This window comes from Salvia miltiorrhiza, chromosome 7 (assembly GCF_028751815.1).
Source record: "Salvia miltiorrhiza cultivar Shanhuang (shh) chromosome 7, IMPLAD_Smil_shh, whole genome shotgun sequence".
In the NCBI taxonomy this organism is placed as follows: domain Eukaryota; kingdom Viridiplantae; phylum Streptophyta; class Magnoliopsida; order Lamiales; family Lamiaceae; genus Salvia; species Salvia miltiorrhiza.
In genome coordinates this window covers 24,137,168-24,154,215 of record NC_080393.1, presented here as the reverse complement: position 1 = coordinate 24,154,215, position 17,048 = coordinate 24,137,168, and the positions used below count along the sequence as shown (strand labels likewise).

General features: G+C 39.1%; 2 protein-coding genes and 1 long non-coding RNA gene across 3 annotated transcripts; 1 reads left to right on the top strand and 2 right to left on the bottom strand.

The window, feature by feature from the left end:
• Positions 1–739: 739 nt before the first annotated feature.
• On the bottom strand, positions 740–6,301 carry LOC130993994 (uncharacterized). Its single transcript, XM_057919034.1, has 3 exons — positions 2,399–6,301; positions 1,561–2,226; positions 740–1,012 (listed from the first exon to the last, which is right to left on the bottom strand). Exons 1-3 carry the CDS (start codon positions 6,299–6,301, stop codon positions 740–742), a joined length of 4,842 nt encoding a protein of 1,613 aa, XP_057775017.1.
• An 8-nt stretch (positions 6,302–6,309) lies between these two features.
• On the bottom strand, positions 6,310–8,229 carry LOC130993993 (uncharacterized). Its single transcript, XM_057919033.1, has 2 exons — positions 6,688–8,229; positions 6,310–6,612 (listed from the first exon to the last, which is right to left on the bottom strand). The coding sequence occupies exons 1-2, from the start codon at positions 8,227–8,229 to the stop codon at positions 6,310–6,312; spliced, it is 1,845 nt and encodes a 614-aa protein (XP_057775016.1).
• Positions 8,230–14,999: 6,770 nt separating this feature from the next.
• On the top strand, positions 15,000–16,674 carry LOC130993617 (uncharacterized). Its single transcript, XR_009091724.1, has 2 exons — positions 15,000–15,535; positions 15,648–16,674. It is a non-coding gene; the product is annotated as an uncharacterized LOC130993617 (long non-coding RNA).
• The last annotated feature ends 374 nt before the right edge of the window (positions 16,675–17,048 follow it).

Here is a 17,048-nt window from a genome sequence, read left to right as displayed (position 1 = left end):
AGAATAATATATTGAGGCAACGACGGCCCATTAAAATGTACAATATCCAGTCTCTGTGTATATATATTTTTAGGGGTGCGCAAACTCAATTCGAACCGTTACACTGATTCAGACCGACGCGTTCGATCCGAATCAGACGGATCTTATAGACACACACGGTTCAGGCTATTTTAATTTTTAGGAATCAATATTAACGATTAACAAATCAAAATGGTCACAGACATGCCCAAAGACATACTATCACTGCCCGTATTTATCACATTATACGGAGTGGAAAATATCCACACTTTTGCCCGCTTATTGTTTGTAACTTAATAATTGCGCAGAACACAATCGGGTTAATAATATTCCAAAGGCATAACACCATACTTCAGTGGGTTGGGCCCCTTTCTACACTCCCAATACACTTATCTATATAATACTCTCTATGTCCCAATAATGAAGACACACTCTTTTTGGACACGAGAATGAAGGAGAGTTAGATTAGATAATAAAGTATTGTGGTCCACTTGATTAGTATATTTGATTAAATGTATTTAGTAGATTTGTTTCTTTTGTGTTTATTTTCAAATTTAAATTTAAATTAATAAACTCAACAAGTTCAATTAATTTAATTAAATTCAATTTCAATTAAGTTTTTTAAAAATCGACTTAAGCTTGTGAATGCATCAGACAATATATAAATTCAAAATAAAGTCCTTAATTAATCCATTCACAAAAATAAATTAGATATGAAGATTTAAGAATCCCAAAACCCATTCCACAAATCACTGTAACTGAAAGAATCGACCCCCTTCTTCTTCGTCTTCACCGTCACGCCATTACTGCCGGCGACCATCACCGAGCTCGCCAGCACGATGAACATCCCGTGCTCCACTATCCACGGCAGCTGCAGCCTCGATATCCCATCGCTCGCCTCGTTCAAATCCTCAATCTCCCTCTCAAAATATAGATCAATTATGTAGTTGCCGTTGTCGCTAATGTACGCCTCCCCTCCATCGCCGGTCCTCAGCTTCGTAACGCAGCCGGCCCTTTCATTTCATCTAATACCTAATTCCTCAATTCAAACAATCCCTTATCCAAACTCTTACCCATTTCTCCCTCACCCCTAAGGCTTCTCGCTGTTGTCAACAATGGCTTCTCGTTGTTGTCGCACTGTTGATTCGAGTACGGAGGAAAGCATCTGTTGTTCAGTCAAGAAGAGAGATAGACAAAGGAGGTGGCTAGGGAACGATGGTGGTTGTGCAGTCGCCGGAAACCTGAGAGAGTGGCGACTGCGATTTGGGGCCTAGGGTTCCAGGCGGCGGTAGTGGGGTGGCGACCTCCGTGTTGAGTAGAGGGGGATGAGACGACAGGAGAAAATGAGAAATGAGAGATAAAGATTTTTATTACATTATTTTTTTTAAGCCTAAAATGGCTATATATAAATGTTGTTTTATTAAAAAGAAAACCTAAAAAAGAAACCCTTGAAAGCACAAAGAGCAGACTAAGGGCCGAGCCTCGTTAAAACCTTGCTAAGGAAAAACCAAAGGAAAAAACCATAGCAAGGAAAAAGAGTACCCGTCTACGAACAACCAGCGAAAAAGACACAAACAAAACAGGCAACGAAAGGTGAAACGACTTCAGGAGCTCCGACCTAACCATTGCCCCTAAGAAGTTTCGGACCCTTCCGCCATCCCAAACAAAAACCGAAACAACCCCAACACTATCAAACAAAGCGACAAACGACGTCCAACTACGACGGGCTAAAAAACCCATCACCAACTCCACGATGACGGTCCAGTTGGTGACAAAGAAATTCAAGGCCGACGGGCACAAGCCAGAGCCACCCGGCGCCTTGCAACCAACAGAGTACGCACCCCACAACCCCAAGCCTGAGCTCACCCAAAGCTTGAAAAAAAGTTGTGTGTCGCCCCAAACAACCCCACCCGAAGTAACATCCTCCATCCTCACCCACACCGCCGCAAACCTCCAACCCGAAACATCCGCCACCACCCTGCGATGAACGAGAGCAGCCCCCGCCTGCAGCTTCGTCAAGAAGCGCTCCTCAAGCCCAACCTGATCAGCCGCCACAATAGTCGTCGTCTCCTCCCTGAGATCGCCCCGAAGACAGCTCCTCTCAACAGTAGCACTCCACCACTTGTGCAACCAAGACTCGAGAGAAGCAACACGCCTCAGCAAATCACGCAACTCGAACATGCGAGTGAGAACACATATCCATACGTACTGCATTTTTAATATCATCAATTTCGTGAGGCCACCACCCTTCATTACGACCCGGATTTGCCATGATGTCCGCCACTTTATTGCCCTCACGATAAATATGTGTGACATGAAGCTGAAACAAATTCATCAACTGCAAAGTATTTTCCCAAAGAGCAACAAAACGCCAAGGCACCTTATTTGATCTTTCTTGAAGAAGACTCACAACATAAGTCGAATCAGCTTCCATCCAAAGACGAAGCCAGCCTCTCGCATGAGCAATCCTAATAGCAATGATCACCGCCATTAGCTCAGCCTCAAACGCATAGCCAGTGCCCTGCTTATAGTGAAAACAGCCTCTAACCCAACCCCAGTTATCTCTGAAAATGCCTCCAACACCAATAGCCCCTGGCGCCCCCAGAGCCGACCCGTCGGTATTGACCTTCATCCAAGCAGTGGAGGGAGGCCACCAGCTCACCGAGATGAGCTTTGGAGGTGGCGCAGTTCGACCCTTCACACCTATCTCACGCAGAATCACATAATCCGACCACTCATTATTCATATGACCCAAATGCTTGAAATTCTGCTCCATCTCGACGAAAGCAACTTTAGCCAAATGCAAAACATGTCTATAAGAGAATTGCTTGTCATCAAAGATACAACTGTTACGCTGCGTCCAAACCGCCCAAATAATCGTAATGATACCAGCCTTCCAGAACTTCTGCACCTGAGAACTAGACTTCCTATTCCACGCAGTCACCAGAAAACTTTTGATGTCCAGTTCATAAAGACCTTGCGGGAAGTTAAACCAGGTTAAGAAAACCTCCCACACTTTTCGAACAGGTGCATAGTTCCAAAAGGTGTGATCCACGGTCTCCTCATTGCTCCTACAAATCGGGCACCAATTGGGAGTAACAAGCCCATTTCTGATCAGACGGTCATAGGTAGGCATTCTATCATGAAGAAGGCGCCAGCAAACCAACGAGCGGCGAACAGGAATAAAAGGTTCCCAAATCCAAGAACCCCAGGAAACCTGCGGAAACTTCTGCCCATGATGTGCAAAAGCTAAAGCCGACGTGACTTTTCCCTCCAGAGAAGGCTTCCAGAATCTCGTATCCGAATCACCCATAGGAACAAGAAGAATATCGCACACAATTTGAGGGAAGGTGTTGACAAATTCTGGAGTAAAATGCCAAATCCCATCAAAGAAGTAATCCGCAACAGTATGATCAAGATTATCTCTCAAGAAACAAGGAACCCCGCACTTGTCCACAAGCCGATACCCGAGCCAATCGTCCATCCAAAAGAGAGTCTCCATTCCATTGCCAATATAGCTATAAGAATCAGCAACCAGCTCCCCGATCTGACCCCTGAGCCCAAGCCAAACAGATGACGCAGTCACGCTTTTAATCGAGCAATGTGGAGTCAAGTAACGTTGCTTCAAAATATCATAACCAAAACTGTTCCCCTCAATCACCTTCCAAGCCATTTTCATAAGGAAACACTTGTTCATCGTTTTGAACGATCTCACGCCCAGACCACCTTCCGACTTTATAGAACAGACACGGTCCCAACTAACAGAACACACCGGCTTTTTCCGGATATCCCCATTCCAAAGGAAATTTCTGCAGCTCGAGTCAAGGCTTTTCAATAAATCATGAGGCCAACGATACACCAGCATAGAATGAGTAAGAGAGCTACTAATAACCGACTTGATTAAACACAATCTACCCGCCATAGACAGCTGGATACCTTTCCAGTGACCGAACTTGTTGATAATACGGTCATGAATAGAACGCAAATGAGACGCTTTCGGCTTACCACGAAAAATAGGAACCCCCAGATACGTGAAAGGCAGGGAGCCCGTAGCAAGGGGCAGATGGCGCGACACCTGCCTCTTAGTATTCGCCATTACTTTGTCCGAGAAGTATATGTGGGACTTCATTGGGCTGAAAGTCTGCCCCGACATGTTACCATAGTACTCCAAGATTTTGTGAAGAGTCTTGGCATTCGTCTTCGTAGCTTTGCAGAAAATTAGAATGTCATCCGCATAAAACAAATGCGTCGGGAAAGAAACGCCCCTGTTAAACTGCATCAGCACAAGATGGCCAGATCTCTGACAGTTAATAAACAGCGCGCTGAGAGCATCCTCAGCGATGCCAAAAAGAATGGGCGATAGCGGATCACCTTGCCTGACCCCTCTAGAGCACCCAAAGTAGCCACAGAGCTCCCCGTTGTACAGGATGGAGAGACGAGCCGACTTGAGAATGATCTCAATCCAACCAATGAAACGCTGATTATAACCACAAACCGTGAGAACATTGATTAAAAAATCCCAACGCAGCGTATCAAAAGCCTTGGTGATATCCACTTTACACGCCATATTCTGCCCACCGCAAGAGCGATTTAAACAATTTATCCCCTCAGAGCCAAGCATGATACAATCATGAATAGATCTCCCGCTAATGAAACCAAATTGATTACTAGAAATCGAGTGCTCCGCCACCGAATTTAGTCTCACCGCTAAGACATTCGAAATAATTTTGAAGAGAAAATTCGAGAGAATAATGGGCCTAAGATCCGCCACAGTGGAAACCGACTCATTCTTTGGGATGAGGATAAGAGTATTCGAGTTACACCCATTCGGGAGATAAGAACGAGTGAAAAAGGTGGCTACAGCTTTCCAAACATCCACCTTAATAATATCCCAACAAGCATGGAAAAATCTGCCAGAGAAACCATCAGGACCGGGAGAGCTGTGAGAATCCAACTGAAACACCGCAACCGTAATCTCCTCTTCATTCGGAATTCGAGACAACATCTCATTATCCTGATCCGTGATGATATGATCCAATACCGCCTCGACATCAACAATAGAAGCCTGCGCTTGCCTATCTTCAGTAAAAAGGGACGAGAAATAACCCACAATATGTCTGCTAATATCAGCTTGATCAACACAAGCCGCTCCATCAATCTGCAGCTGCGAAATAAAGTGAGGCTTCCTTTTAAACCTGAGCATGTTGTGAAAGAAAGTAGTATTACAATCTCCATCATGTAACCACTTCACTCTGCTCTTCTGCTGCAACAGACAAGAAAGGGAAGTATTGATGCTGGCTTGTGCTCTCACCTCCTTATCGAACAAATCCTCGGTGTAACCCTCAGAAGCGATACGCTCCTGTATCTCCAGCAGCTCTTGCTGCCTTTCCATAAGGAGCTTGTCCACGTGCCCAAAAGTATTCTTGTTCCAAAGCCGTAAATCTTTTCTCAACCTTTTCAACTTAGCCATGACCGTGAAAATAGGGCAGGTGTTAATCAAATCACTCGCCCAAGACCGCTTAACCATCTCGAGGAAGTCCGGATGTAAAGTCCACATGTCCAGAAACCTGAAGAACCTTCGACCAGAAAGGGGAGCCGAATGACAAACTAAGATAATCGGCGAGTGGTCGGAGGTGACTCTAGGCAAAACCTGCGTAAAAATAGTATGCCACTCCTCAGCAAAACTATCCGAAAAGAAAACTCTGTCAAGCGTCGACTCCACATGCGACGGCATGAACCTTCTTCCCAACCACGTATACTTCAAACCGACCGTAGGAGACTCAATGCACCCGAGAGTATCAATAAAAGCACAGAATTCCCCACAAGAAGCAGCATTGGGACGGCAAATGCTGCTCCTCTCATGTGCACCTTTCACAGCGTTAAAGTCCCCCAAAACCACATACTTATTGGTAGCAAAAGTGAGAATATCAATCCACAGCTTGCGTCTATCCACATGCGTCGACGCCCCATGCACACAAGCAACCCTAAAATCACGTGTTTTCCACACACAATCCACAATAACAACCTGATCAGAGGCAAAAATCACGTCAGTACTAACGTCAGGTTGTGAAAAAATCCAAATGTTAGAACACATATTCAATCTCGAATTCTGAAAACAAGGGATGAGATTGAGCGACTTCCAGTATCTGTTGAAAGTTCTGTTAAACGCAACTTTAGGCTCAATAATACCCAAAATTAAAGGCGAGAAGGTGCGACAGTGCTCCTTTAAAATAAGTTTAGATTCGTCCGTGAGGCCGCGGACGTTCCAAACCATGAAATTCATAGCGAAAATCAGTTTCTCGTGGTTAGGGCGTCATCCCTTTCCACTTCCTCCGCCCAGCTTCTAGCTCCAATTTTCGACATTATTTTCGCACTTGAAGATCCATCATTTGCAATAACAAAATCCCTCGGATTTCCTCCTGCTTCCCAAGCTTTGTACAATTGCTCTTTAATGCTTTCAACCGCTTCAGGATTGGGTTCGACCTCCTGAGCTTTCCGCAATCTGCCCTTTATGCTATCTGCTCCCGGTGGCTGCTTCCTTATTTCTTTATTCGTTTGCCCCGGGGGTCTGCCTCTTTTCTTCACCGGTAGCACCTATTCGGTCGCTTTGTCATCTGCTAAGTCCTGGTTAATTTGCGTGTCTCTTTCCTTACTCTTAAGATCAACAACCTTGCCCCCCTCGACCTTACTGAGGCTATTCTCCGTTATCGTAGCCTGTTTTTGCTCATCTCTCCGCAAATGTTCCGCCTGATTGCTTTCCTCCGCCACTTTCTGCCGGGGCGATTCCGGAGTTTCCATTTGTAAGTGCTCAAAAGTATCCCCATCTGAATCCACCTCCTCAGCCAACTCAGATTCTTTTCCTTTATTGAGCCCATCTCCTGCTACCCTTGTGTCTTGTTCCAGAATATCAGCACCCAAAAAATCCTCAATATTCACTTGAGCAAGCGCATTGAATTTGTTGCCAACAGCAGTTTCCTGATTAATGTTCTCCCTCGGCCTCCATGCTGGCTTTGGTTTGATAACCTCCAAGTTGTTATTTTTCTGAACCTGACCTGCAGCTTCCGCAACTTTATTAATAATCACCTCATCACCATTATTACCTTCCTTATCTGTTGGATTATTGTCTTTCTCAGTACCTCTGTTAACCACCTTCTCCGTCCTTTTCTTGCATGTATCCAAGGCGTGACCCGTAATTTTACACCTAGTGCAAAAAGCAGGCAGTTTTTCAAAGCCAAATTCCACGTAAATAGAGCGATCATGACACTCCACGGAAGCCGATTCCGGTAAAGGATGCGCCAGATCAACCTCCACCAACACTCTAGCGTAATGTCCTACTTCCCCATGAGCCGTGGCTCCATCCACCTTGATAGGCATACCCGCCGAACGAGCAATGCTTGATATAATTTCTTTTGTCCAATATTCAACAGGAAGATAATATATGCGCATCCAAACTTGACAAAGGGACGATATCTCCTTATAAGGGTCGAAGTTTCTTACCCATTCACGAAGCCTTAAGGAGCCAGACCTCAGATTCCAAACGGTAGAACGTTTGGCCATTATTTTGTCCTCAGCATTCGAGAATCTAACCGTGTAAAATCCTTTGCTCATGGGAATCAAGTGCCATTCTTCCTTTGGTTGCCATAACCTTTGAAGTTCCTGTTTTACTTCCGCCGCAAGCTGTGGTTTCTCACCTTTGTGAAGAAGCAAACGTCCGATGAGAGCGTGTTGGAATTGCTTCACCCTTTCCTTATACATGGCCTCCGGAATTTTGATAGAGATCGTTCCGTTTTTTATTTCCGGCGTGATCATGGCGCACCTGTGAACCAACACGTCAGGTTTCCTAACAAACGCCGGCCTGATAACATTGGCGTAAGAGTTCCTCGTCGCCTCTTTGTGGTTTCCCTGTGAACTCTCCACTTGCTTTGCAATGGCAATACTATTCTCTGGTATAGCCTCATGGTTTCCGGACTCCTCGATGATTATTTGCTCCATCCCTGCATAAGAAGTTCCTCTAATCATATGATTAGGTTGGGTGTCAGAAACCCTAGATTGGCCATGAACCCTAGAAGGGCTTCCTGGGTTCAAAGCCGCGGTGGTAATTGGCATGAAATTATTGGACACCAACGGAAGGTTCAGTCTTGCTTTATCGTGTGTGGGCGGCGAAGTCACCGGAAGGGCGGCCGCCGTCAGGGGTTTCTCCGTCGTGTTCATATCGGCAGGAAATCGCTAGGGTTAGTCATCCGCTCTTTTCAGATTTTTATTACATTATATAATTAGGTGATTAATTAGATTTTAATTTAAAGCTATTTTTTACTCAAAATGGAAATGTGTCTTAAATAATGGGACAACCCAAAGTGTGTCTTAAATAATGGAACGGGGGGAGTCTTTATTAAAAACTCGTGACATCAACAATATGCACACTCTTATGGGATAGAGGGAATATGATACAAGAAACTTCTTTCTTCTTCTACAAGTTTTCTCAATTTGTATCATGTTCTTGGCTCGATTTAAACCACCTTCACCAAATCAAAAAATGTTACTCCTTTGACTGCCAAAAGTATGTCACTTTTGTCATTTTTGGTGTCCGTAGAAAATATGTCACTTTAATTTTTAGGATATTACCCCACATTTTTCTTATCATTTATCCTTACAAATATTCTTTATTTACAAAAAAATCACCCCTTATTCAATATCAACCATTCATTTCATAAAATGGTGGATTTCTTTTTCCACTATATAAAAATTAGCAACTATTTTATAAAAAATTAATGCTCAGTCAAAGTGATATACTTTAGACAAATGAAGAGATTAATATTTTTAGTTTTTTTATCTTCGTAAATAAAAGATCATTTTACTATAAAAAAAAAAAGAGCTACTAGCACATTAACCTTAATTTAAAAATCATAAAAATGTGTAATCAATATAAAATATCAGTATGTTAATAAAGAGAAAGCATCCAAAAAATAACCAAAATATATTTTCCTTGGATTATAATTACCGACATGGACATATAGTAATTACAGTAATGCTATTTGGACAAAATTTGTCAGAACAAAATATGGTTAAATATTTATAAAATAAATTTATTTAAAAATTTTGGTTCAAAATAATATAGGATTTAGCTAGTTTTATTGTTTTCTTTATATTGTAATTTTTTTTGTAATTTTTTGATAGCCTTTTTAATTATTATTATTATTATTATTAAAGTACACAAACTACAAATAAAATAACAAAAAATAAAAAATTTGTTAAAAATTTACGAAAAAATTACAATATGGAGAAAACAATAAAATTAACTAAATCTTTTTAAATTTTAATCAAAATTTATAAATAAATTATTTTTTCAAAATTTGTAACTTTATTTTTATTCGGACAAATTTTGTCTAAACAGCACTACATGACTAAGTAATTATTAGGTGGCAAGGGAGAGGTATGAGAATCATGCACTCTCACAATTATTACACTGAAATTCCTCCATCTGTACTTTAATGTTTGTCGTCCAGTTTATAACTTGCCAGATAATAGATTGAGATGGAGATTGGAGAGCTCCTGACTTATGAAAATTAATAGCAGTTGCTGAAAAATATATTAATTTTTGAAAAAGTTGTAATTTTCACCCAAACTTTTAATTAAATTAAAAAATATATAAATTTATATTTTTATTGTAATTTTCACCAGAGTTTGATTTTTGACGAAATTAGAGTTTAGTTAGCAATCGAAAGTTTACCTGATGTTGGTCTAATTTCTGATGATGAGGAGTATTTTAAAAGCTCGAATGTTTAAAAAGACGAAAATTAATATATTTAACTTAATTTTAACTGTCAACTAAGCTCTAATTTAATTAAAAATCAAATTTAAATAAAAATTATAATAAAAATATAAATTTATATATTTTTTATTTAATAAAAATTACAACTCTTGCAAGAATTCGTGTATCTTTGGCCATAATCCTTTTAAAAAAAAAAGCCAGATGTTAGAGAACATAGAAACTAATCAGTCAAATGGTCTGAAACAGAGATGCATAGACCCATTGTTTCAAAAAAGAAAAAAGAGATGCATAGACCAATAAACTGACACACGAGAGCCACATTTTGTTGCCATAATTAGAATTTATAACCATGATGGACCATCCACCATAAATAGGATATAGACAATTAGACATACACGTTTCGCTTACTTATTTATACCCCTTCAGCGTGCATTTTTTACTATTTTAAAATATTTCATAATAATATGCACTTTCTTTTTTAAATATTTCTCTCACTAATAAAAGTGAATCTCTTCTTCCATTAATAATGCACTCACCTAATATTTATTAAAATTTGTATAGACAACAATTAAAAAATGATATTAAATTAAAGCGATGCACGTTCAATCATATTTATAATGTATATTTGAACCCATACTGTTTAAATTTATATACATAAGTTGTTATAATGTTTCATTTACAAAATCATAGAGAAAATTCATGAAAATATGTCGATCAATATTCAGATCTACGTAGATTTACATATTCGTACTTATCTCAAATATGAATAAAAAATTATTTCACTATATATTTGTTATCGTCCTAGCTCCATATAATAACACCCTCTAATTACGTGAATTTGTTTAAATTTATAATATATCTAAATAATCTAATATAAGTTCTTACGATAATCGGTTAAGATAAATAAGAATAGAGAATGCAATACTACATGTTCCGAATTCGTATAATAATATCCGATAATCACCTAAATATGTTTAAATTTATAAAACTTACACTATATAGTACTCCCTCCGTCCATGAAAGAACTTCCTAGGAGGGAGTGACATGGGTTTTAAGAAAAAATATTGTTGAGTGTATTAAGAGTGAATAAAAGGTAGTTGAGTGTATTGAGAGTGATGAAAATGTGTTATAATTAATATTGGGAGTTGTGAAAAGTGAAAAGTGAAAAGTAAGAGGATTATAAGTGGTGGGGTATAGTTCAAAAATAGGTAGGAAGTTCTTTTGTGGACGTCCCAAAAAGGAAAGATAAGAAGTTCTTTCGTGGACGGATGGAGTATTTAGAAGCAATGTAGTCAAATGGCCATAATGAAGATTGAAAATCAATTTTTGGCCCATAATCTTAAAACATCAAAATATGGCCATTAATTAGGTGGTATGCCTGATTTGCCCTTTTTACTCGGCCGCTGGGGTGATTGCTTGGCCGCTGGGGTGATTGCTCGGCCGCTGGAAGCTTATGGGTGAGTTGCGCATTCGCGGGGAAAAGCCAACGCCCGCTGCGCGTATGGCAGTTATGGCACTAATAGTGTCATACGCATCATTTTATTACTTGGTTTTATTTTGGCCGTTGGCACTTATGACACTAATAGTGCCATTAGTGCCATAAGTGCCAAAAGAACCATTTTAAACACTTCCTCGTAGGGTTTAGATGATTCATTTAGGGTTTAGATGTTCCATTTATGGTTTAGATTATCCATTTAGGGTTTAGATTATCCATTTAGAGTTTAGATGATCCATTTATGATTTCTTGATTCTATTACTGTTGTTTTTGTTGCACGTATAGCACTATTAGTGCCATAAGTGCCAAGATTTTACTTTGGTTTTATTTTGAATTTCCGCTCGCACTTTTGGTACTTAAGCATGGTGATCAATGTTCGGACCAGTGTAGATACATACTCGTATATATTTTAAATCTGAAAAAAAAAATCTTTTGAATGTCTATTTTCTTTTCCTTCACTTTTTACGTACAAAAGACAATTTCACAATTTTTCATTCCTTCTTTTCACTTCAAGACGGGATAATATTATCTCTTCATTTTTCATTCTCTTTTGTAGGAAATGAAGAAAAAGAAAGAGGATTTAAAGGAAGATTTTTTATTTTTCGATGATAAATTTATTAATAAAAAAGAAGAGATCCTAATTACGAAAGAATTATAGATGTTAATTGAAATGATTATTTGGTTGCAATGTATAGACATATTAGTGGAGAAATGATTTGGACCGCATGTACAAGTAGAGAGTAGTCGTAGTCAAAAGTGGAGCCCCACTCCTCATCTTCTTCGTCTAATTACTCTAACAAACCATGACCAGTAGTTATAGTAGCGTTTCTCTCGGTAATCTGTGTGTGAGAGAGAGAGATGCCCTTAAGTGCAGTTTTGGTTATGTCGGAAGTGGTGAGTGTAAACACAAATTTTGTATTTCAATTTGATAAAATACAAAATGCGTTACAAAGATAATTTGATAGATATGAAGATAGATTTATGCGGGTTGCAATCTCTAGTTAATCCTCTGATTCTTCTCTTCCATTTAATTCTTGAACAAACTCGAAGGTTCTTGAAATACTTGTTTTGATGACGCCAATCCAAAGGACTTAAGTCATGATTTTGGATTGAACATTGAACTTGATTTGATTTGAGAACATTCTTAGAATTTGTAAGAATGCCTTGAAGCTTTTGAACTTGATTTCTTTGGATACTTGAAGATCACTTCAAAGATTTGCAGGAATACTTGAACATTTGAAGAAATACTCGAAGATTTGAAGATACTTGAATACTTGAAGATTTTGAAGTATACTTGAAGATTTGAATGCTCAAACGATTGAAGATTTGAAGGAGACTTGAACATTAGATAGAATTCTTCAAGATACGTGAATACTTGGAAGAATACTTGAACTCTCCAATTCTTCGCCTCTTCTACTTGTGATACTAGAGAGAATTCTTTGTGCTCTTCGATCTTCCACTCCTTCACGTTTTATAATGAGCACCCCAAGCCCTCTATTTATAGATTTTAGAGATGGGCTTCATGGGCTTTGTGGGCTTTGGGCCTCCATGCATGGGCTTTAGGGCCTTAGGTGTCCATGAGCCCATTAATTTATTTATGTTAAATATTAATTATATATCTATTTAATTTAGGAATAAAATCCCATTTAATAAAATAGAAAATATAATTGAATATTTAATTCATGAATTTACACGTGGCACGATTTAATTCGACGACAAATTTAATTGTCTACAAATTGCCCCATCGAGACTTGTTTATGGACGAAATGCCTTTGGTAATAGACGAGTCTCGAAATTTATTTTTTTGATAATTTAAACTCTTATCGAGGAGTTCTTGACTTGAATTTGAATTTATAAATAGTTTATACTCATATTTAGGAGTTCTTGAATTTCTTTGGATTTATAAATAGTTTATACTCGTATTTAGGAGTTCTTCATTTGATTTTGGAATTTTAAATAGTTTATACTCGTATTTAGGAGTTCTTGAATTTCTTTGGATTTATAAATAGTTTATACTCGTATTTAGGAGTTCTTGACTTGGATTTGAATTTGTAAATAGTTTATACTCGTATTTAGGAGTTCTTGATTTTTTATTTATTTTTTATTTTTTATTTTTGAATTTTGTAAATAGTTTATACTCTTATTTAGGAGTTCTTGAATTTCTTTGAATTTATAAATAGTTTATACTCGTATTTAGGAGTTCTTCATTTGAATTTTGAAATTTTAAATAGTTTATACTCGTATTTAGGAGTTCTTTATTTGATTTTGAAATTTTAAATAGTTTATACTCGTATTTAGGAGTGCTTAACTTGAATTTTGGAATTTTAAATAGTTTATACTCGTATTTAGGAGTGCTTCAATTTGAATTTGAATTTGTAAATAGTTTATACTCGTATTTAGGAGTGCTTCACTTCAAACTTGAATTTATAAATAGTTTATACTCGTATTTAGGAGTGCTTCAATTTGAATTTGAATTTGTAAATAGTTTATACTCGTATTTAGGAGTGCTTCAATTTGAATTTGAATTTGTAAATAGTTTATACTCGTATTTAGGAGTGCTTCACTTCAAACTTGAATTTATAAATAGTTTATACTCGTATTTAGGAGTGCTTCAATTTGAATTTGAATTTGTAAATAGTTTATACTCGTATTTAGGAGTGCTTCACTTCAAACTTGAATTTATAAATAGTTTATACTCGTATTTAGGAGTGCTTCAATTTCTTGAACTTTTTTGAAGGATATTGGCAGCCCACCCTTATTGCTAACTTCAATAAAACCGAAGAGAGATAGAAGTATGTTTGAAAGAGTATTGTATCCATTTAATATTTTTGTTTGTTTCTGAGTTGGCAGGAGATGTATGATCCAACTTGATACCCTTTTGCTTTGATCCTAGCCATCCACATATTTTCCTCTTTTTTTTTTCATGTGGTTTAACTTGATCAAGACGTAATTAAGGAATTTTAAAATGAGGCATCCTGCCTTAAAACAACAGCAGATGGCGACACCCTTATTTTTTAATAACATTACTCCTTTTTGTTGTGTATCTTTCAGTGCATTAAATGCAACTCAACAACAATAAAGGCAGTCCTTTTGAAACTTTGACAGCCTGCTTTGAAGGGTTGTTCATAGCCCACTGAAAATTGCAAAGAACAGCTGGAACTCCACCTTTTCTTCGTACACACTGGCGGCTAGGATTTCTTTTCTTCTTCCTTTTTTATTTCTTTCTTTTCTTCTGGTTTTGCTTCTGCTTCTTCCTTTTTTTTCTATAAATAGAGTAGACCCTCCCTATGTATTGCATCTCAAAACAAACGCAGCTTCCTCTTTCTCGGCTGCCTACAGTAGCCTGTTCTAGGAGTTTTCATTTGATAGCGGTAGTATCTTTTGATAGCTATAGCTATAGTTCTCAAAACAAAGCTCGGCTTGCTTCTAGTTCTCGCGGAGTGCCGACGGAGGGTTGAAGGTGATCGGAGGACAAGAACTTAGCTTGTTGCTGTTTTCCTAAGGTGCCGGCGAAAGGAGAGATCGGGCTTTGACACTAGAGGCGTCGAAGGCGAGAGTTAGAGGCAATCGGAGGTGCCGCAAGGAGTTCGGCAACTTAAGTAGCGAAGGGATCTTCAATCAGAGTAAGCATGTTTGCGACATTCCTCTTATTGCTTTTGAATCATATATGACATGCTCTGAAGTTTATTTGTTGTCTCATTTCCTTCGCCAACCTAGCTGCTGTCGAGAGAAAGCAGAGGCCGGAGCTTGTTTTGTTACGGTGTTTGGTGGTGAAACAAACGTGAGTTTCGGGACGGCGAAGGAGCCATATCGGCAACGACGAGGCTGTGCTCCTTCGAGGTATACTTCTCTGCAGTCTCGCCTTCAGTTTTGCACAGTCGTTGGCTTCTTTTAGCGGGCGCGGCCGCTACTGGAACGGGCTTGAAGCGCGGTGGCGGTATTTGGCTTCGGCTTTGCAGCAGTGGCGGCGGAGTTGCAGGCGTTGGTTTGGACAGCGATTTCTTCATCTTCTTGGCCTTGAGGTCGGCGCCGTGGGGGCTCTTGGCGGCGTCGTGGTGGCTCTTTCGTCGTTCTGAATCGGAACAAGAGAGATTGGGGGACGAAGACACGGCTAGTAGCTGCGTCTTCGTCGGAGCTCAGGAGAGGGATTTTTGAGGAGTGAGAGAGATTTGGGCCCTTTCTTTGGGCTCTTCTTTTTTACTCAACCAATTATTCAAACAGGCCCAAGAGAATTTGGAGAGAAGGAAAAAATGGTTTTTTTTTTTTTTTTTCCTTTTTTTTTTTTTACCAAATCTTGAATTCACCTTTTATTAATACAAGTAAATTTCTAAGTCTGATTTTTTTTTCTTTTTCTTTTTCTTGTAGTTGGTGGCCGCAAGAACTTAATGATGGTGATCTTCAAAAGACTGATGCTTTATTCCATCGCTGTATTCAAGATGGGCGTGGTCTCATTAACCAACTTCATGGCAGATTTTGCCCCAAACGAAATGCTTTGAGTATTTGCAAAGTTCGAAATCTATTGTCTTCTTTCTTTCAGTTTTGACATCTCCATCAGCCCGACTAAAGACCATCCTCAGAGAGTTCATCCAAAAATCTGACAGCAGCCTATCTAAGACTTTATTTGAGTGATGTTTACTTTGCACTTCAGGTGGCTCAATTGGCTTTTAATCAGATTTCGGGTGCGCTCGGATCTGGGCCATTGTGAGTCCAACCTTTGAAGATTGCTGGTTACATTTTCTCTTTGCGCGCATTCGAGCAGGCTAGATGACTCAATGGTGTTCTATTATGTTTGGCGAACATGTGTTTCAACTCCACGAGCGAATTCAACTTTAGCTTGGAGAGAAGTGAAGTTGTCGATGCATAGCCGACCTCAATGCCACATGACTCAATTCTTTGACAGGTCTTGGGTGCGCTCAGGCCTGGGATTGTTTGAATCTGGTTTGAGTGAGGTTGTTGTTATGTTTGGCATCTCACGAAGTTGGGAGAATTCTGCACAACGGCTCGAGAAGATTGAGTATTTTCTTCTTGATGCTTAAGCCAAGGAGAATGAAGCCATCGTCCGAATTGCTTTGATCAAGGAAGAGCTTGCTATGATAGAGAGGTGGAAGACAGAGATGACGTTGTCCTTCAAGCAAGATAGTGCCTCCTTTCATATTGTCCGAGGTGCAATCCCAGAATTCAAAAGAGAGTTTGACAAACATAAAGTTGCACATGTTGATGAGGAAATGCTGCGGAATTTTGAAGACTTCAGAGTCACTTTTGATCTCTGCTCAGAGAACTTTGGAGGATCAAAACCCATTTACTTAGTATTGGTGCAAACCGCAGTTTCTATCATTTCTCTCTTGATGATTCTTATTTGGTTTGTGATGGATATTTTGACATCTTCTCCAAATGCTTGTGCTTCTTTTGATGGCTTGATTTTCTTCCCAATTTGAGACATATTCGGCTTCACATAATCAACTTAAATCATAACTTTGATTATATAAATTGAAAAGAGTCAAACACAATTCATGACTGAACCTAGAAATTATCTAAGCTGCCTACGTACCCTTTTGAAAGGGATCAAGTCAAAACGTAGTTCATAGAATCAATAGGTGTTTGAGATTGGGTGTCGTGCACAGTTTATACTCATGCGGGCCAGGAGTAACATGCAGTTTAGGCTCGTGCGTCAAGGAGCTGTCATTATACGCTTCATTTTGTTGTTTTTCTTCATTTCTGGTTTCTCATCTGACTCATCTTTTCGGCTTTTCTGCTTTTCATTTTTTT